The 22,580-nt window shown below is 44.5% G+C and overlaps 1 protein-coding gene across 1 annotated transcript in view; it reads left to right on the top strand.

Moving 5' to 3' along the window:
* The window catches only part of LOC119169316 (gamma-aminobutyric acid receptor subunit alpha-2), a 99,564-nt gene that overhangs the window by 41,193 nt on the left and 35,791 nt on the right, over window positions 1-22,580 (top strand). The window contains exons 3-4 of the mRNA XM_075878421.1: window positions 18,525-18,697; window positions 21,707-21,774. Of these exons, the coding sequence (XP_075734536.1) occupies window positions 18,525-18,697; window positions 21,707-21,774 (241 nt within the window). The remainder of the gene's footprint in view (window positions 1-18,524; window positions 18,698-21,706; window positions 21,775-22,580) is intronic.

Below are 22,580 nucleotides of genomic sequence, written 5' to 3'. Positions count from 1 at the left end.
GTGTGTATCTTACGTTATTGATTTTTTGGCTGAGAAAATTGCGAATGGAGAAAGGGGAAACGAGGATGGACAGGCGCAGAGGTATTTTACAAGATCACTCTATTATTGGCCAATCTCCACAGTGGGGGCGAGCCACAAGAGAAGGTCAACAAGAACAAGAACAAGAACAACCAACCAGCTTGCGTAAAAGGTTTAAGATATCAAAAGACGGAAGTGTAGGAAGAAGTGAGCGCATAAAGAAAGAATCGCGTAAATTTAAACAGCACTGCCGCCTTTCATGCTCGTTCGTCTCTTGACAAGCACTGGACGCAGGATCTCAGGTGTATCACGTTACCCTGTGGATTCATACTGCATAATAAAGGCTTACAAGTAATGGATAGAAAACATCCAGTACGTGTTGTGAATATTGGACATACGGTGACTTCAACTGTAGGTTTTATTGATTTTATAGAGTACTGCTGTCTTTCTTCTAACCCTGATTCATTATTACGGATAACACAGATCAAGGGTTATTAAATGCGAATGCTTTATTTGTGTATTGCACGCTTTTAACACTATCTATCTATCTATCTATCTATCTATCTATCTATCTATCTATCTATCTATCTATCTATCTATCTAACCGTTTATGCCTGGGTGCTCTCGTTATCGCACCCTTAACTTTGAGATTTGAGATAGATGTCTCAAATAATTGGTATCCTCTTCCGCTATCAGCCTGTCCTTTTCTCAAGCACCATGATATTGCTATATATATAATTCGCTTTTCCAGTCTCAGCTTAACTACTGCCATCTTATATGAGGTATGTCATCTAACTAACCTTAATAAGTTACATATTTTGCAAAAAAAGATGATTAGGATTCTAGCGAATGTCCCTAGATTACAACATACTAAGCAGCTTTTTCACAAATATATAATACTCCCTCCAGGTGGAAAAATTATACGAATATCGTTTATCTGTAGCCTGCACGCGCAAAATGACCCTGAGCACATCCCTTTTGTGACAAGTTTCGAATTTATCTAAACGCGAACGCACACACACAACTCGGCAGACTGATGAATGGTTCGTTCCAAGATATAAAAACAATATGGTTAGCAATTACTAGATAATGAATTACCATGACTTCTAAATACTTTACATAGACACAACATTGTATTGGAACATACCACAAAAAAGCTATTTTTGAACGCTTTCTTTGCCAAGGTGCCCAACTTACTACATAAATACACTGTTTCTCTGGTTGAATAAAACATTACCCTAATGCGGTTACGTTATACTTTGTAACATGTTGACCATGAACTTTAATTATTTTGCACCTGATGGTTTATTTTTCTGTCTCTCATTTTCCATCCGTGGCATCAACCGGGGAATTGAACTGTAACGTTATTTTGCGTTCTGGTGCATTTGTATTGTTTAGCTTTGTGTTACTATGTATTACTGCTTTCTGTGATGTGTGATGCTTTTATGCCTTTTTTTTCGTGCAGCTGCGATACCGCGGCGTGTTTGTTTGTTTGTTTGTTGTTTTGTTTTTTGTAGGTGTCCACGGCATTGTCAAGCTATTGAAAGATAGCTTTTACAGCAGACTCCTCGGCTATCGCGTTTTGTTTTGATGGTGAAATAAGCCAATTTCCAATTTCCAACTTCAGAGTAGACAAAAACAAGCATAGGAGGGTAAGATGGCTCCACCAATATGACTCGCTTGTCATGTCATGAATAACGGCACAATACTGTGGCATCCCCGGAGTTGCTCAGCAACTTGGGGTACAAATTGCAATGCATGATTACATAATTAGACAATGAGGGAAGAAACGTAAGTCTCGAAATTCATCTGCAGGAAAAGAAAGTAATGTACAACAGCCTCAGAAGAGAACAGCGCTTCGGGATAAGTAGCAGTGCACTTGAATTTGTAAAAGCGTACGTCTACTTAGGACAGGTAGTAACTGCGGATCTGAACCACGAAGTTGAAGTAACTAGAAGAATAATAAAGGGGTTGAGCACATTCGGAAAGCAGTCTCAGATCATGAATTGTAGATTACCACTATACCTCAAAAAGAAGGTATATAACAGTCGCATCTTACCGCTACTTACCTACGGAGAATAAACCTGGAGGATTACTAAGAGGGTTCAACGTAAGCTGAGGACGACGAAGCGAGCAACGGGAAGGAAAATGATAGGTGTAACCCCGAGATAAGAAGTGTGCAGAGTGTATCAGGAAACAGACGGGTGTTAAGGACACAATAGTCGAAATCAAGAAGAATGAATGGTCACGAGCAGGGCACGTAGCGCGAAGGCAAGATAGCGGCTGGTCATGAAGGATCACAGACTCGATTCCAAAAGAAGACAAGCGGGTGAAGGCGAGACAGAATGTTAGGTGGAAAGATGGGATTAGGAAGTTTGTGGTTATGAAGTGCAAGTAGCAAGCACAAGACCACGTTTACTGGTGAAACATAGGAGAGGCATTTGCCCTGAAGTGGGCGTAGTCATGATGATGATGGTGATGATGATGGTGATGACGTTGGCGTACGTTTCCAAACATTTTCCTCCAGAACATGTGGCACACACCGTGTAAGACTGGCCATGGTATGTGGGTATATGCCACAGATGATGTCTACCCAGGAACGGGGAGGACGGACTTAGGTAACTTCAACGCAGGAGCATTAAGAAAACAAAAACTGACATTGTCATCGATGACCTGACGAATGCAAAAAATAAATTCCAGGTTCTTAGTATGGGAATAAAATCCAAGCATTCTGTGGGGCGATCAGATATTCTGGCAGAGAGCCACGTCAGGTGTCGGAGCTGCTTTTGGATGAGACCCTATGTTCAGAGAGAGAAAGAACTTTATTGCCCTATGTTCAGAAACATCAAGGGTGGTTGCATTGTTGGCTATCTAATTTTAAAACATTACATATGTACTCCTATGATACAGCCGTCACGTCGGGTTAATGTCAATTTTAGACGCCATGCTCTGAAGTTTATGCAGCACTGTCAACGACTGGCATCATGGTGAGCACAAGCGCTACATATCAGCTTAACACATCTGGTGTTGCTAAACCCATGTTGCTGTCGGCATCGTTACGCCACTGTAAAAAACTGGTTTTATAAAACATATGCGACTCCTCTGCGTATGTCTGTGTGTACAGCGTTTCTGCATATCACAAACGTCATTTCGTAACGTTCCGCTCAATAACAAAATTACAGCACAATACCCTTCCTCCCCTCGGCTTGCTTAGGTTAACATCGATTCCCATGATACGTCAGATCTGCTTTCCTTTTTCCTGGGAAACGGAAGAGTCCACGTTAAGTATATTTGAATTTACTTGCGTGGAATCTGCCAGTCTCAGTGACGACGCCGATGAAATTTCATTCCCGGCCACCTTTATATCAACGTAGTACGTGGACAAACGTTAACCATTAACAGTGCCCAGATGAGGACTCGTTGAATTCGGTCGAAGCATAAGGAATAAACAGACGCTACTTCGACGAAACCCATACCACGAGCTGTAACGGAAACAAATGTGATAGAAGATTAACTGATTATTTGTGTCTGGCCATTTGCAAATGAGATTACAGAGCCAATAATGGGTAAACTTGTCTTACGATTGACGTCCTAGAAATACTTCCACGTGGTTACATGAGGCTTATCACTTCTGTACAAGCTCAGTGCGTTCGTATCCAATTTAATGATGCAGCTCACATTCCTCAAGATCACAATTTGAAAACAGCGGGCACAAAATCTCGCTTAAAAGTTAAGATGTCGTCCTGGACTATCTTAATTTAATCATTGCAGCGCCTAATAGCACTAACGTCATTTCCTTTAACACTTGAACTAAAGGGCTGTGTGTATTAGAGGGTGGCTGGCGAAACAGGCCCGAAAGAAGGCAAAGCCATCTGTGCTGACATGGCAACAGTTCTGCAGCACCTTTGTCGAAGAGAGAGAAATAGATAAAAGGAAGAGACAGGAAGGTTCACCTGGTTGAGGAACCGGTTCGTACCCCGTACAGGTGTGGAGATATAAGGGGCAAAGATGCTTACAAAAAAGCCGAGCCTGTGGAGTATAGAATACTCCTTCATAATTAGCACACATCTGAAACTAAAGCCATGGATCCAAATTCTATTTTCGCAAGTGTGCTTTTCCATCAGTCAGCTGGTTTCGCTAATATGTTTCGCGTGGCAGTGGATGGAATATTTTCTTACGAAAATTTATATTTCCAATATATCCAATACGGTAACAATCCAATACGGTAACAGGCAATTTTATCGCGCTGTATGGCATTCCCGCTATTGTGCGCGTTCGACGTGAAGGAAGAAAACTTCGAACTTTCCACTCCCGTGTAGACCCTGTCTCTTTTTATTTCTATTTCATGTTTACTTGTTGTTTTTGAATTCGGCAACGCTTCAACCGACGCATTCAAATAGTGTTTCTGCGTAGAGGCTGATAATGCTTCCTTCACACAACAAAGTCTGTTTCGTGATGACGTTTCTTCAGTGCAGCCGCTTCAGAAAAGAAGCCTAGAGCCTTTGCTATCAGATTTAAGTAAGAAAGCATTACTAAAATGTGAACTTGGATCGTGAGGGAGCTCTACTATCTATAGAAAAAACATTTATTTCTTCTCGCCTTTCATTTCCCGTGTCATTTCACATACACCGTCTGCACGACTGACACGGCGAATTAGAATTCCGCGAATTTTTCCGATGTTTCAAGACAGGCAAGGACAGGTCAATGCCAAACAGTGGGCTTTCTACTTGCTGCCTACTGTGCAAGAACCGTGTATACACAAAAGGGAAGGGAAGAGGTGCAGGTTAACGATGATCTCTCTTCAGTTATTATAGGCAAGGAATGAACCAATAAAACATCACGCCAAATACTGAACTTTTCCTGAAACAAATGTTTCTTTGGATCACTTACCCCGTCGCGGTGGTGTAGTGGCTAATAGGTACTCGGCTGCTGACCCTCAGGTCGCGGGATCGAGTCCCGGCTGCAGCGGCTGCATTTTAGATTAAGGCGGAAATGTTGTAGGCCGATGTGCTCAGATTTGGGTGCACGTTAAAGAACACCAGGTGGTCCAAACTTTCAGAGACCTACTACTACGGCGTCTCTCATAACCATATGATGGTTTTGGACGTTAAACCCTAGAAATCAATCTATCTATCTTCAGATCACTGTCACTGCTAGGTCGAAGCTATGAATGCGATAGGAACCAATATTGATGCTACATGAAGTAAGGATGGCTGCACTTTTGGACGTGATCTCACATAACATTACAAAAATTGGGGGAACCTTAAGCTTCGCCTTTAAGAGTTGAACGCGGTAGCGAAATCCGTACCCTAGTGCGCTCTTTAATCGCTAAGTGCATACTAATTCAAATGTTTTCTTACACACACACACACACACACACACACACACACACGTGCGCATGCACGCCCCCCCCCACACACACACGCACACACACAAACACACACACACACACACACACACACACACAGTAGATTGTGCCAGCGCGTGCGCGCGAATGGTGCATACCGATTTTTGATTCAAAGTAAGAGTCGAAAGGCCTCTAAGATACACGCCGCGTGCTCGCCATGTCAGAGGTCATAAGGAGTCTCAAAATGCCTTACAGATGGCAGCACATTATCTAGCGTTTGCAGTTTGCTTGATGAACGCCATTGGAAATACGGGATATGTGATGTGATATGTAAAGATGTACGGGTTGTTTGCTCTCTGCCTGAGCAGCATTCTACACCAGGCCTTACATTTGGGGGGGGGGGGGGGGGGTTCAGGGGCTTTTTGCTTGTACGTATACTTCTTAAGTTACCGCGATACCGTATACGGGAAGAAATTGAGGCATGCGCAAAGCGTACATTTACGTAACATGCGCTTTCACCGGAACGTAAACTACTCGCCGAGTAGGCCTTACATTTACGGCCCTATCTCGAAAGTACAATTTTGTTCGTGACCACTTGCGATATCCCCTTTGCGGTGTCTCCAAGCGGCGGCTGAAATACCGAAGTCGTAAGCGTAAAAAGCCTAAAGCCCCCTCCCCCCTTTTCCTCCCACGACAGGCTAGATAGGTGGCGCCATCAAGCGCGGTCAAGATGGATGAGGTAAGCACAAAATTGTTATTGCAGAAACATCGTACATTCTACTTCTTGTGTAAATGGCTTGCTACGACATATTTACTAATGGGTTGCCTTTTCAATGATTTTTCCCTCATAAACACCAGGTGATAAAAAAAACGTGTCCGCAACTGTGACGAAGTGTCATAGGGTGTCAACACCATCGTCCGGTAACCCGGTATTTTTGCACCCCCTTTGCAAATACCGGGGTACTGTACACGCTAAAAAACCATCTTATGATTTTGCCGCAGTGATGATTCAATCTTATCAGAAGCAACTCCAATCCTTACCACCCTTACCTCGTATTTCCAACAGCTAACATCGGTGTTGTCCGGCTGAGTAGCACAGAACGCAGCGCCACGTGTGGCTTTGACGGAATCTTGAGCGTGGTGCTAAACGAAACGTGACGCGAAGAAAGTCAATTTCACTGACCGCTGCGCTCGACATGACTGGGATAATGATAAGAAGAAAGAGGCCGGGCAAAGCGCAAGCAGCGTCGTTGTCTACAGTTCTTACAGCGGGTGCGTTCGTGCTGAGTGTTACATCTGCTTCGAGGCGTGGGCCTCCGAGCAAGGTATAGAAATCTCAGGTCTCTCTGTTGACAGAAATCATTTTCAGTTGCTGAGTCAAGTTAAATATCTCGCTCCGCAGGAGGCAGTGAGACGCTGTATAGCAGCGAAGGACGGGAGGTTGGTGGAGCTTTGTTTTGACAAGGGTCGGAGCTTAATATAAGACGTCCGGATTGAAATCTCGGGAACAAGACTAAAGTGAAGTGTCAACAGTTGACTCTTCGAGACAAGCAGCTGTCCGGTATTGAAGGTGAAAGAAGGGATTCGATGACCTGTGACGTGACAAAGCGAAAAGGTTTTGAACGAAGAAGAAAAAAAATAGATCTCAGGGAAGCACCGCTGTACTGTTCTGCAATTATATTAGATTTATTTATCCATGAATGTGCATAGACACTAAGTGAATCGCGAACAAACCTACTTTTCCCAGATGCAACTGCCATACTGCATGGGTGGCTTTATTTTTTTTATCGAAATGAAAATTGAATTATTTCGCATTACGCTCCGTCCGTCGTGCACAAAGAAGGAAAGTCTTGAGCAATACAGAGTCTTCGGCGATCTTTCTGTTTTGCGTAACCGTGGGAAAATACGTCATTATTTATGCCACCGGTGAATGGAACGCACACTTTTGTGTTCGCCTTTAGGTCGTGTGGCGCTGTTGCGCCGGCTGTGAACGTTCCTATTTCCTTCTTTTGCTTTCAGTCTAGTTTCCAAGGCACTCTGGAGCCGCTTTCTCCAGCGTAATCCGGTAGTTACGCGTTGATACTTGTCCCTCTACACTCTCCGTTACCACCGTGTGCAGTCAGCACTTTGTCGAGGTGCCCGTACAAGAACACGGTGGAGCGTTTTCTCCAAATCTGATCAAGGGGTGGCTCATTTTCTGCTTGTTAGTCGCCGGCGTTCGCACGTCCTTTCGCACGGCGCGGCACACGTCACCCTTGATGAGAGCTATAAGGGGCGACTGCGTGCGACGCTTTGCGTATACCTTGTTATAGGGTACCCGTCCTCCCTGCCGGCCCGATGGCCCAAGATAATCACGTCTACTCGTCAGCAAGAAGCACCGTTCTCCGCTTCATACCTTTCTCCATCCTCTATAACGTTCCCCGCCGAAAGCAGGCGGGCCGCCAGAGCCACGTAAGTGCGCTTCGTAATACTACGGCCGCCATTTGGCGCACAGCGTGATGTAACCTCGGGCTATACTCGTTCCGAGGAAATCGTACTGCGTGTATAGTGTGGCTAGGTACAAAGTTACCGCCTTTCAAACCCCGTACCTACCCCCCTTCCCTTGCCGCTGAAGTTTAGAGACAACTGCACGTCTTGAGAGGAAAAGAGAGCCAGCTATGGAAAACATCTATGCATACTTACGCATGCTCGCTTACTGAATGTGCCGAGAGCGATGACAGGGCTAATTACAGACGCAACATTAACAAACAGGAAGGCATCAGAGAGTGAACGGGGGTAACTGGTATACTAATTGACGTTAAGACGAAACTAATTGAAGCCTGGCAGGCCATGTAATGCGTAGGACACGTGACCAGTAGTCTGGTATAGTATGACCAGTGGTCTGGTATAGATCTGGTACAAGGTAAGTCAGATATATTTTGTTATTCATTCATTAGACTAATGTCGCATCATCGATGGGAAGTAATCTTTCCCATTGTTATATGCACAATTGTTCCAGCCGACAAAACTTGAGGAAGTGCATCTGGCAATCTTCCTTTGGGAAGCATAAAATATTCACACTGTCTTAATACATTATCCGTTTTGCACTACACAATGGCTTTGAAGGAATGTGTAGACTCACAGCTTCTGCTATGTACGTTCTGTTTGTCTTTAAGGCAGAATGCAATACCAACAAGCTCTTGTGTTCCTAACTGGCAACCAGTTCTGTGTAAAACGTTCCCGTTCGATTTTGTGTAATAGCACGCACTTTTCATGCTGTATATTCCTAAAATCGTGTTCACCACTATAACGCATTCATTATATGCAGGACGCAACTAACGTATTATTGAACGTAGGCTTTTTCTTCCGCCTAAAGCGTAAGCCGCCAACTCGGTTCGCTTCGAGCCAAACGCGGGGCCGAAATTCGCCGTGTTTGTGATCCACTCCACCTGGCCGGATAGAGTGGGCGACCATTTACTCAGCGTTGCTGCATATGCCCATCACCCGAAATCTTGCTCTCTTATATACATTTACGTGGAGCTAGGGCCCGGAAACTCATTCCGGCATCCTCCGCGCACTCTAGTGAAGACAGTCCTGAAGATGTCAATTCGCGCGGATTTGTAGAGGAAGCGGCAGTACGCACTGCCGCTTTATTGCTGCTCCTTTCTCCTGTGGGTGACCTGCTTCATACGTCCTCTTGCATCCGAGACTTTGAGGTAAAGTGTTTCTTAACAGAAGTCGTATACTATCTCCTCAAAGACGTCGGCTCAAAATTGTATTTGTGCTTTTCTTAGCTGTCTTATTGCAATAAACCTCAACTTTCAGCTCCGTTATTGAAACAGTTTTGTTTAAATTTTAAATTTCCTGCTTTGGTGTTCTCACGCATTGTAGATAACGGGAGCACAATTTCATTCCGTGAAACATTTTACTGCAGTACTCGGGCTTTGTGAACAACACATTGCCATGCTGTCGTAAGTTTTTTATAGCACTTTCAACATCGTTTTATTTTTATTTTTTGTGGGAAAGGGGAGGGGTGGCTGTTATGCATGCTTGTCTGTTTATCTTTTGTTCTTTCATTTATATGTTTCTTTTTTGGCATGTTATGAGGAATTTTCTGTTTGCAATTGATGTTAAAGACATGTCAACATTTTCATAGGGCATTATCTCATCAAAATAAATGTAGCAGTCATCACAAGCAATGAACTGAAGGAATAATAGAGCTTAATAAACATCATATTGTCACGACGTAGAAACAGCCGAAGTCGGGTGTAGGAGAGCTCACTTTAATAATATTCAAGGCACTCGTAAAGAGGACCGGGCAAGAACTTCGTCTTCCTTTCTTGCTGCGGAAGCTCTTCTCTGCAGGTTGAATTCAGCATTTGCCTCCCTCCAGGGTTGATTGATTATTATGTGGGGTTTAACGTCCCAAAACCACCATATGATTAGGAGAGACGCTGTAGTGGAGGGCTCCGAAAAATTCGACCACCTGGGGTTCTTTAACGTGCACCCAAATCTGAGCACACGGGCCGACAACATTTCCGCCTCCATCGGAAATGCAGCCGCCGCAGCCAGGATTTGAACCCGTGACCTGCGGGTCAGCAGCCCAGTACCTTAGCCACTAGACCACCGCGGCAAGGCTCCCTCCAGGGAGAGCATCGTCCCGATTCTCAACGCAAGTGAGTTCACTCGACGGCTGACGATGTTCTCGCTGCTATCGGTGCTTGAATGTTTTCGTACTTGACTCCATTCATTTTTGGGAGCAAGGTCACCCAAAGAAAGAGTTTAGGCGTACACGCGCTGACTGCTGCCTTCATTCACGTCAAGACCCCATTACAATGCAGGTTGTCCATAAGATATAAAGACGTCACGGTTAAACTGCAGGCAGTCATAGACAGGACGCAGATTTCAAAACTCCAGAAAGAGAATCAGGAGCTGAAACCGAACGTTTCCATTCCCCACAGACCCAAAGGCCCGTCATCGTTCGCGTAGGGCTTCCATCGCTTCGGGGTTTTATTGTAGCCGGCGTTGCCTTTAATACACCGTAGTATTATCCCGTTGTGCGTAGCGTTAAGATCATTAAGCGAAGACGAAACGTGCGGCCACGGCATTCACCAGTCGGATAATCCCGTCTACTTAATAAAGCCTTTCTGAGTTACTGATTACGTATGTTTAGACATTTGAATCAGTGTTTTCCACTCGTCTGCGGCCTTCTTCGTTTTTAGTGGACCAGTGGTGAGTATACAAGAATTTTCGCAATTTCAGTGGCACAGATCCATTCATGATGATACCTTTCTGTGCGCCCTTTTACATACCAAAGTTATTCACTGTTAAAGGCAACACTAACACCTACCTGATGGCCAATCTTTTCCATCCTATGCGACGGTTGGCGTTTCTACGCGATGACGGCTACTTTGTCGCGTCTTGGCACGCTCTCTCGGGCACCACCGTCTATCGTACAGCCTATGTACTTCTGAACTCGGTCGATGCTTTCTCATACGGCAACCAGCAACGTCTCTGGGCATAGGCGTGCGAGGGGTTCTTCTACAGGGAGGGGAACGTTTACTGTATGGGGCAGACTTCACCCCCCCCCCCCAATAAGGTTAGTACAGGAGAGGTTGGTGTGGCCTTCTCCGATGTGTCACTGGTGTACACCCCCCCCCCTCTCTCTTCTTGATATGGTACGCTTCTAGTAACTCAGTTGCCATACTATCCCTACATTGATACAGATATTTCATTTCACTAAGTTTCGGATCGCATGCTCCGGAACTTGCGCAACGCTCAGTCAAATTTATACCACTGTTCTCAACAGCTCGCGAAGATCAGGGCGTTAAGAGCATTAATACAAAGATCCCTCTGGCCAATAGACGCTTTGCCGCCGGTCGGCGGGATTTCCTGGACAATCCCCTTACAACAGGTAACAAACTGTCTACCAGGATTTATCAGGCAACCCTTTATTCCCCCCCGACGAGAAACATGCGAGCACAACAGGGCAAGTTTGTTCGGAGCGAACACCACCGACACCTTACAACGGTTTGCCACCATTCTCTCCTGGTGCGCTACTTAACTTGCGTGTATCACAACTGAGTTGACAGAGTACTCCTTTAGGGTGCCTACACTTCCGGTCATAGGCTGCTTCGTTTCTTACAGCAAGGTTGTTAAAAGCGGGGGTGCTAATTTCGCCCAGCGCTGCGCAGGTCGCAAGAAATGGGAGCAGAAGCTGAGTAAAAGTAAAAAAAATCTGGGAAAAGGTAGGGATAAGATGGCAGGGGAATTGCTGGAAACGTACTGTATCAGAAAGAGTACGCGCATCAGTGACGCATCGGTGAAGCTCTGAAAGACAGACACTGAATACATAGATAGTATTCTGTAAAGTTAAAACGTGTTTGTCAATGCGTCTTACTGTGTGCATATGTGCGTTTTTCTGGATATACTCGTGGGCGAAGCCTCAAAAAAGTTCGATGAAAACAGTGCGCATCTCGTATTATGTTGTTGTCAATGTATGGTTTTTTTGTGTGTTTTTTGCGCTCAATAAACCCGATGACGCGTGATTGTTAGTCTGCAAGTTTCTCAACTGACAACATTGTCACAACGTGAACAAAATAAAACGAGGAATGGTAAAATGAGGTCGCGAACTGGAGGCAACTTCAGAACTACGTCTCATCAAACTTTTTCTTCCAGCCGCAGATTCCTGTGGTCACCAACTATCGCTGCCATCGCGGCAACGGCTACATAAATCGACAAAAAAAAAACAAGCCGGTACGGTGCCTCACGCCCGTACTTATTTTGTGCTTACGTTCGGATAAAGCAGCATAATCTGTTGGGCGTTAACGATAGAAGAGAACCACGCATAACCCTGTAGTGTGCGTTGTTTTCTGCTTTGCTCTTTCCTGCTTTTGCTTGCTGCTTGCTTCCTGTAACTGTATGTATTTGTCTTTCTTGTGTTTTCGTTCTTGTGGCCCTGCTCACTCGAAGGTTTCTGGGGTGTCGCAGGCTCTTGTTTCATCATTCGAAGCTGGCATGTGGTCGGCGACAGCAATTTGCCGATAGCAATTTACCCGGTCGTTACTCAGGCGCGCGAAGTTTATGTTCCGCTACAGCGTTTTCGTCGCCCGAAGCCGTACCACCACAGATCCGGCAGCATGATGAAAAATATTGACTCCACCGTTGCAGTCATTTTTCTCGCCCTCGGGTGACTGTTCTTGCCCCCGCTTCTACTACTCTCCCTACCGAGGAGTCGCGTTTCGCCGTACACGACCGCGATTGTTTTTTTTTTTTTTCCAGCGCAGCGCTCAGAAGCTTGCTCTACAGTGCGCTTATTTTCATTGCTCAGAGCAGTTCATTGAGTGCGTTGAAATTCATAATGAAGTGAGCACCGACGTTTTCGCCTCTCAATGTCTTGCTCATCCATGGTTATCGTCATAGTATTTAAGGTTTAAGGTAAAAGAGCAGGAATTGAACAACTGGTACCATTGTTCTGTTAGCGCGGAACATGTCTTTTTCAAAAAAAGTAGTTTCATGGAGAAAGAGCAAGAAGCTGTCATTTTACTACTTTCAGATGCGGTGATTCCGGTGATAATCAAGTTGCATTGCCAAGCTTCTTAGCGGCAATCTCAGTAGTATGGAAGTGTTCTCGGGGTGGTGGTGGTGACAATGTTCCTGCGGGCTGAATTTCGAATGAATGGTTTTTATTGTTCCCACTTACCAGCTCGCCACAAAAACGAATACAGAATAACTAATAGTAACCCGTCAAGCTCATTGATAGAGCATTGCGAACTTATAATCATTCATAAGTCTGCCTATGTATTGTCACTTCCATCACTGTAGGGTTCGCCTCGGTAGATCAGTGGCTAGTGTGTTCGGTTGCTGGCCCAAAGGTTGCAGGTTCGATTTCAACCGCTGTGGTCGCATTTCGATGGAGGTGACGTGGTAGAGACCCGGGCACTGTGTGATGCCAGTGCACGTTAATAAACACCAGGTGGTCAAAATTTTTGGAGCCCTCCCTAACGGCGTCTCCCACAATCATAACATGGTTTTAGTACGTAAACCCCTTCATATTCTTATGAGGTTCATGACTATATACATCGCAATAGTCATCATACTGTGCACAACGAATCACCTGTTACACGTCGTTCATAAGAAATAATCTCCATTCTACGAACAACGCGAATAATATACGAGAAAAGAACGCGCCAATATATTTTCCTCAATACAGGAACTGATTGCATGTAGTTACAATGTTGCCATGCGTTATACCATTGTTGCCGTCATGATTTGGTTTCTAGCTCAGAATGCGGTGAATTGTCGTCGCCATCTGAATACATCTCGAGTGCCCGTTTACAACTTCAAGTTGCATTCAAAAAGAAACAAGCAGACCATCTCTTCCAGACGTCTTGCTCCTGAGCTAGTCACGACATTTTTTTCCCTCTGTTGTCGCTAAGTTATGTCCCTCTCTTCCAATCTCCGAGTACATCTCTCGAAATGATGGGAGTTAAATTGAGTTCACGTACATCCTTCTACGCCGAGTCTCGCATAGAACCGTGCGACGGAAAGAAAACTTCCATAGGAGATTTCATGCCTATCAACTGCTTGCATTTATTTGTGCTGGTGATCGTTTTCTGCGCCAGCGAGTTTATCCAAAGCCGTCGCGTGTTTTTTTTTTTTTTTCCAGAATGTTCGGGGGGGGGGGGGGGGGGGGGGTCGGATGACCATGCACGCTGAATTGCGCAGGATAAACATGTTCGTTGAGGCAGAAACACTGTCTCACCTTCCGCACTACCTATTTTGTAGGAAGCACGCGCAGAAGACCCTTTAAGAATCGCGTTCAGACGAAATCGTAGCTGCCCGTAGACGTTCATATATCCATAAAAAGAGCACATTCTGGCGTCTGACGGAGCTTTAACTTCACCGGATGATTTATGAGCACAGTAAAATAACGTTACTAGCAGATGGCTACTTCGATAAAACGAATCCGGAGCGGTGCAACGCTCCCTCTTATACTTCACTGCGAGGTTGCCTTCAGCTCACTGTTTCCCGAAAAACGGTAGGCTTGTGCAAATGTTCGAATGCTTCGAATATTCGAAAGAATAATGCAGTATTCGAATTCGCTTCGAATCGAATTTGAAGAACTTGAAAGTTGATAATTATTCGAAACGAACGAATAAGCAAGAGCATTCAATCCGCATGTGACGTTTTGTACAGGTGGTTTTGCTGTAGTAAAAGAATGCTAAGTTGTGAAGACACCTACTCAAGTGTTTATTAGTTGGTTTTTAATTTCTTGTCAAAATAGTTTCACTGCCGTAAAATGGTTTTAGGCCGTGAAAACAAAAATTGAAAAAAAATCATTGTTGCGAAGCTTCACTTCAAAGTCAAACGAAAACACTATCCTCACATTCATACTTTCTTTTAAGTTTGAAATCTTGTTATACCGACTTACATGCTCTAAATACAGCAAATTTTAAACCTTAGCACATTTTACAGACTGTTATTTGCATTTTACTGAAAGTAAAATCCTGTTACAATTCAAAACTGTTTCCATTCCCCTTGGTGCAAAAAGATGATGATGCATTTGCACAGGTCTTGTTTTACTCTTTAAAAAATATTGTTCAGGTTAGTTAGGTCATGACAAATAGGCCCATTTTTCTTTATATTACGCAATATATACACTATTAGGATTCGCTTTGAAATTATTCAACCAAAATCACTATTCGCTTCGAACCTAAAATTCAATATTCGCACAAAGCTAGAAAACAGCTCAACCAAAGGACGAGTTGGGACTACACCGTGCCTACTACACCCGACTTCTTTTTTTCGCCATGGCTTTCCGAGAAAAAAAAAATGACACTCAACTACAGCTGCACACCCAGTCCCCCTTCAGACCAAGAAAGGTGCCCCCCTCCCCTGACCAAAAAGAATCTGCTACGCCCTTGTCGCAACCCTCACGTAACTTCCTCTGACTAAGGCTTTGAACATAAAGGAAAAAAAATATTGGAAAATATAAACAAAGATGCGGCGAGTTCCGTAAAGGACATCAAGCCGTAAGTTTAAATTATCATGAAATGGGCACTTCACTGGCAAGAGTTCACCTTATACCATGCCGTTCACGGACGTTCGTAACGTTCATTTGTGTCCAAGTTCTATCCACAGTACACGAGAAAGAACATCCCTTCATAATGAGCTAAACATCGCTACTCATCTCTTGTTCAATTCGGTGTCCACTAAGCAACCTTTAAGATGTTCGGCTTTAGCTACACGTGCTTTGCGAGCCACGGCCCAAGTAAGTTCTCTAGTGTAATCGCATCAGCTATTCTTAATGTTTCACTGCTTGGTCGTGAGACCACAGTATCTTTTAAACAGATTTATTTTTAAAGCTACCATATTCACTCTCCGTTCAAGTACATATGACTCGCGCGCCAATAAGCCAAACGTTCTTTACATGTAATTGTCAGACCTGACACTCCAGATATATCATGGGAATTGGTAGATGGCGATGCATCCCTCTATACATTCCACATCATGACGCCACGAGACGCCGTCTTAAATCGGAACTCATGAAGCCTTGCTTGCCGCCTATGCACTGTCGGGCAGCGTCATATGGGGGAATGGTAAGAGCTCTATTTCAGCTCGTGCGCAATGCATGACGGCGTCGTGGTGGGAGAGAAAATACCATCCTAGGATGACGTCGTGAGAGCATACAGGGATTATGATCAATTCGACAGTGCACATCGTGTCCCGAAACCATGTGGCGGCCTGTGTACATTATTGTAAGGTGAGTGCTTTGGGTGCTGGCTGAACGGTCGACAAGGCCGAGAGATCAGCGCCCGGAAGGTGGCGTCGTCTCTTTGCGCAGTAATTGGCTAAGTTTTGCGTCCATGACGGATACGACGATTCCAGTATCTATAAGGGCAGATGCGCGAACACCGTCCACAAGCACGTCTACCACTTCCGATGGTCTTCCCGGAGGGCTTTCGCAGTTCGACAGCGTCGGAACCCTTGTCTCTTGGAACGCGACGACTACTTTTCCTGGTCGCCTGCGACTGGACGTGGCCGCATCGGCTACAGTGAGCGACGTCATCGTGGAGATTGGTGAAGATGGTGAATGGCACGTAAATGGTGCGGAGTAGGACGATGGGGACATGGGCGGTGGCTCGATTGACTGGCAGGGTTGAAGGTGACCTGAGGCTGCTGCACGCGATTTCAATGGCGTGTGATGTGACCGACACAACCACAGGCAAAGGAGGTGGGGTGATCGTCAGAAGTGGGCCATCGTTTCGCGGGTCCTATCCATGTCGCAGAACACGATTGTACGAGGCGGCTGCTGATATGACTGCATGATCGGTGGCACTCAGAGCATGTGGATGACGTCGGTGTATGTATACGGCACAGTTAGCTCGAAGCCCTGTCTGCTGATGGCGTTGGTGTAACTAAGCGAACCAGCCACTAAAATTGGTGAGGCGGCCTAGCGACAACTTTGGCGTAGCTTAGTGGCCCAGATACTGAAGGTGGCTGGTGTTATTCAGGAATGATATCCGCGATTGTTGACGGCTCTTCAACATGTTGTGGTAGAGCAAAACTCAGTAAAGAGACTAGGCGGGAAACATCCTAACGCACGAACGACTTGACATCGGCGAGCGATGTGGTGTGGTCAGAAACGATCGACAAGGCCGAGAGATCAGCGTCACATGATGGAGGTCGACAGGTCATCAAGCACTGCCAGTGCAGCTCCTCGTAACTTTGACACTGTGTAGTGACTCTGCCACAGTGCGACGGTTCTTGGCCAGGAGCATGGTGATACGTGATACTTATTATAAGCGCGTCCTGAAAGGTTACACCAGTACTTTTGATTTTTATGGATCTGTGCATCACCCTCAATTTAAGTTGAAACTTTCTTTGTAAGCCTCCAGGTTTCTGCTCCATAGTAAAGCGCTGGTAACATGCAGCTGCTACATACATTCCTATAGAGGGATAGTGGTTAACAATTATTCACAATTTGCAAAATCTTGTCCAATATGCTCCACATTATCTTTATTCTTCTAGGTACTTCAGTCTAATCATTCGGCCCGGTGTTAATACCCATCCTGAGTGGACGTATAACTCTACCACTTCCACAGCCTCGCTACCTCTTGCAAAGCGCGTTTTTCTTCCGAGGTTGTTGCACAATAGTTTAGTTTTCTCCATAATAAATACCGGATCTACCATTTGTTTTTCTTGTCCAGTTCAGTACTCATGTGTGGCATGCCGTCGCCTGAAAAGCTCATGAACGCCATTACATAAGCGAATCACAGGTTACTATGGTAATGAAGCGACAAGATTATTACTGCTCAGGCAACAAACAAGTCTTAAAGACACTAGTCTAAATCAAGAAGAAATGGATATAAGCAAGGCACGTAGCGCGTAGGCAAGATAACTGCAGGTCATTAACGGTAACTGACTGGGTTCCAAGAGAAGCCAAGGGGGGGGAAGAGAGACAGGAAGTTAGGCGGGCACATGAGATTAAGAGGTCGTCGGGTATGACGTGGCAGCAGCAAGCACATGACCAGGTTGATTGACGGAACGTAGGAGAGGCCTTTGCCCTGGATTGGGCCTACCTAGGATGATGATGGCGTACATGTCTTTAGGTCTATGACGTATTGGCTGTTACGGGGCCCATATGTGCGAACGTATCCCCAAGGTGACCAGAGACATTATTAGTGGCATCATTGATTGCCTTTCGGACATTTTCCTTCACGTTATAAAGGTGTTAATTGATATATGTTTGCTCATTCGTGCTTCGCATTTCTCCCTCCTTTCTCAATCAACATTTCTCCTTTGTGCTTCGCATATCATCGATTCCCACTCTACGTGGGATCTACCAATTTTTGTGTTCTTTACACACACACACACACACACACACACACATTATATATATATATATATATATATATATATATATATATATATATATATATATATATATATATATATATATATATATATATATATATATATATATTGTAATGTATAGGTTTGTGGTCGTTTTTTAATGTATTACCTTTATGCTTATTTGTTTGGTTTCTGCTCGCTTCAAGAGCTCAACATTACCAGTGCTTTAGTTGTGCGCCAACCTCTTGCATCGCATCACATATAAAAATCAACACCTACATGGGCATGTTGTGTTATTCTCACCCTTACCTTTCTCCTCAAGGGTATCGAGCAAGTGGTCGCGGCCAGTTCATAACTCGCTGATGCACAAGAAGGTGGAGGACAACAACCGCGAGTCAGACATGGCACTCACCAGTCAGCTGCTGGAAACGCTGCTCGACAACTACGACAGCACCCAGAGGCCATGGCACGGAGGTACGCCGAGCTTCGAAGCCAGTACGTGAAAAAGTGCTTTGAAAGTCTCTATCTAGGCTGTTCCAGTCTTGCAGTGAGTGCAGGAACGTAAATCACGAAGGTGTGCCTCCACTTGACTAACACCATCTATGCGTTCCTAGATATCTTCAATATAGTGTAAGCCACGAGTTTCACCTCAGCTTGCGGACCACAGTCGCGAAATATTTCCCCGCAGAGGCATGAGCAGTGAAGAAGTTTGCAGCGGAAGAGAGGGCTGCCAAGTATTTCATTTATATATGACACATATCGGTCATCTCTGAAAGCATTTGTCGTCGTCATAATTCGAGAAACATTTCGATGCCATCGCCAGAATGACCAAAATCTAGACGCCAATTCGCAAATATAAAGCTTTTGTTCGATAGTTACGTTTGAACTCATTGTAGACGTATGTCACCCCGTGGGATGTTTGCTACGTGGCAACAGACCTCTACAATTCAGGAGCTGTTCAAGCGGAACAACTGCCGGCCATGTCTCTAGCAGTAAACAATAGCGTTACATTCTAAATAACTAAGTCGTACGCGCCTCGATGGGACAGGGGTTACGGCACTCAACTGCTGAACCGGAAGTCACGATTTTCATTTAGCCGCGGCAGCTGCATTTCGACGGCACGGAAATGGTGGAGGCCCGTTGTGTACGCTGTGTGATGTCAGTGCATGTCAAAGAACACCGGATGGTTGAAATTTCCCCAGTTGTCCTCCACGGCGTGTCTCATATTCGTGTCGTGATTCGGCACGTAAAACACCACATAATACTACACTTTTAGTCGTGGAACGACTGTTAATTATACGATCATTCCAGAGCTGAGAAACAAACCTTGTTATGCAAGTTTAATTATTCAGCCCGCAATGTCAGGTTTTGATAATTAATAGTGTATCAGCGCATTCTTGTGCGGACGAAGCTCCTGAATATAGACTGGTTGCAGCTGTGTCATACGACAAAGCACGGTGAACTGCTCTATTACCACATCTCACGCGTAACTTCTAGCACTTTAGGAGTTCCTCGGGAGGCATCGATATATAGCGGTAATATTTTTCTTGCTCTTTTCAACGCCTTCTATCTCCTCCTCCCTACTGCCTGCATAAAACATTGTCACTAGTCTAAACATGTTGCATTTAACTACTGCCCGCATAAAACATTGTCACTAGTCTAAACATGTTGCAGTCAACCTTTATTATGCTTATTGAACTTTTGTTTAGAAAGCTATTGAATTTGGCTCCGGTCTTTCAGGGGGTCGACAGCCGTACTTTCATTGAGCAGTTACCGGCAGACATCTAGTAAACGGGTCACTACTATCATACAAAATTTGGTTTTCAATGTTACTGCCTTTTTTTTTTCGAAAAAAAAACATTTAGTCATTTACTTCGTTGGCAGCTCTCAAAAAAAAAAACGTTACCATAAAAGTTCGCGTCGATTTCTTGAATCTCGCTCACGTAAGCACCTAGCAGAATCCGCATTGGTATTAGCAACAACTCGAGCAGCTCCTGGGTGTTGTAAACCCTAGGCGTTTACCTCATAAGTGCAATTTTCTCGAGGAGTAAATATCGTTCCTGCAGGATTATCACGCTTTTAATTTGCGAGAAAGTTCTAACACAACGAGAGCTGCTTGTGACAGAAAAGCCAACTGTTTGTAACTTGTGAATAAAGAGACGAAAATTGCGCCAAGCGCTGAAACATATGCCTTATGCATCTCTCATAAAAAATGGTTGAGAAGTGAAATGTTCTGTAATAGAAGCAGTTGCAGCTTTGCTAGACGTTAACAAATAAAATATCATAAATACGCATAGTATGTAACAACGAGTTGTACATATTTATTATTATTATTATTTAGGTTTTCTCGCATCACCGAATCACTTCAGCAAACGAACCTCCTTGAGCTAAACCAACACCCCTGGATGGAAGTTCTCAGAGTGCGGTGACAGAAGACAGAACGCGCGTCCGAAATGTCTAGCTCGGATCCACGTACAGTGAAGCAGCCTCAGCGAAAGGCCCGCCAAAATTAATGAGCGTTCATTGAATTATTCTCCTTTCTGCCCAAAAAGTATTAGTCTCAAAAATAGGTCTATGCAGCAGTCACAACACTCTTAAAGTAGCTTAATAAGAATAATGTTGAGTAACACTTGGACACAAGAGGCTAACCAAAATAAATACGGTTGTTACATTTCCGAAGTTGTGTATTGTGGCATCCGGAAAATGTAGCGTACCGTACCTTGGTTCCGAAAGAGAAGTGCTAGTAGTTTCGAGCACTGACTGCAGCGAACAGCTTACTCATAGTTGCGTGCAGTATAGCCACCACGAGTCCAACAAAGTAGACAGGGGAACAGAAGCATCATCTATATACCAGACATCGAAAAATGAAAAGAAGCAAGATCAGTGCGCAACAAAAAAATTGTGACAAAAGGCGTCTGCGTGTAATTTTGCACCTTCATAATATTTCTAATAATTTCAAAGGTTGCAAACCACCACAGCGTCAATTCAATTCTTTTAGGTGTCCTTATCAGCAGGCTTGGTTAGACCACGGCGCATGTGCTGCTTCTTTCCTTTTAAACGTTACTTGGGAAACCAATGGGAACCTGGGAAAAGGAATCCATATTCCTCTATATCTGCAAGAACATGGGTTTTTTAAAGCAAATAACAGAAATTAGTCAAGCAAAAGAAAGATCTGCCGTTACAAACGTTGCAACGTCTACTCATTGAAAGATAGGAGAGATCGGAGTGTACAGCTGGCAACGCAGTAATTTTTACTCTACATCGATTGAGATGATAGAGTTCACCGCTACAGTGAGCGAAATTGTGTTAGCGATAGTTGCGGACGAATGTCAACGGAGGCGGATTAAAAGAATCTTCGTGCGCTTAGTATTTATCGGCCGAAAAGCAACATCTCGAAAGAAGAACTCCGTGTCGATTCTCATTACGCATGCCCATTCGTAGACGTATATCGTTTCCCGTTGCAACTACATGTCGCTTTATAAGTGTTTTTCTTTTTCCTTCTAGTGAGGCCAACGAGCGTTACGGCTAACATGCTCATTCGAAGCATGGGGCCCATCTCCGAGCTGGACATGGTAAGTTTGTTTTCGTACTACTTTCCTGACAACCATAAATTAAATTTAAGGGCTTCCCAATAGTGTGCACATTCCAATCGCGTTTCTTCCTTTTCGCGCAGACCGTTTCGCGCCCACACATTTAGGGCGTGCCCATTCGAGTTTCGTGAGGATTACGTAGTCTTCGGCGTCGTATCTTGAGAAACACGCACTGCAGGGTTTGCTTCAGCAAACCGCTGTCGCTCCGCTTTCGTTTGGCTTCTATGTGTATAGAAGTTTATCAGCGCGATATTGAGTGCATTCGACTTTGTCTCCCACCGCAGTACAAGCGACGAATTAGGATCTCGAATGAAGGAAATAATAAGCACTTCGCAACTCCGAAGCCCTCTTCTCATTTATTGATTTATTGAACTAGATTCCGGCGTCTGGTAAGTATGCCGACCTCTTCCCGGCTTTTTCAAGCAATAAAAATATAAATAATCTTGGAAGAATACAGCTTTACAGCTACAGTTGCGTTCACGGTTAACAATATCGCAACCCAAATGGCATATCAGAACATCCAAGTTCACTGTAGTTAAGACTATTATTGTCTGTAAAAGCTTGTAAAGTCACGTGATTTCAGTAAGTGGTGTACAGAAAACTTGGACGATACCTGTGTTTGAGCAATCATAGATTTGCTTCGTTAAGATGGTGCAGTTTGTACGCTACGTTGTACCTCTTGGTCACAATCAAAATTTTGATTCATGCGTGCGCAAACAAGTGGTACCCACTTACACTCGAAATTGCCAAGATGATTCTGATGATCATGGTGATGATAAGCGCTATAG

The sequence above is a fragment of the Rhipicephalus microplus genome, chromosome 2 (assembly GCF_043290135.1).
Source record: "Rhipicephalus microplus isolate Deutch F79 chromosome 2, USDA_Rmic, whole genome shotgun sequence".
Taxonomy (NCBI): domain Eukaryota; kingdom Metazoa; phylum Arthropoda; class Arachnida; order Ixodida; family Ixodidae; genus Rhipicephalus; species Rhipicephalus microplus.
The sequence above is the reverse complement of the archived record's forward strand: the minus strand, read 5'-3'. Positions and strand labels throughout refer to the sequence as shown.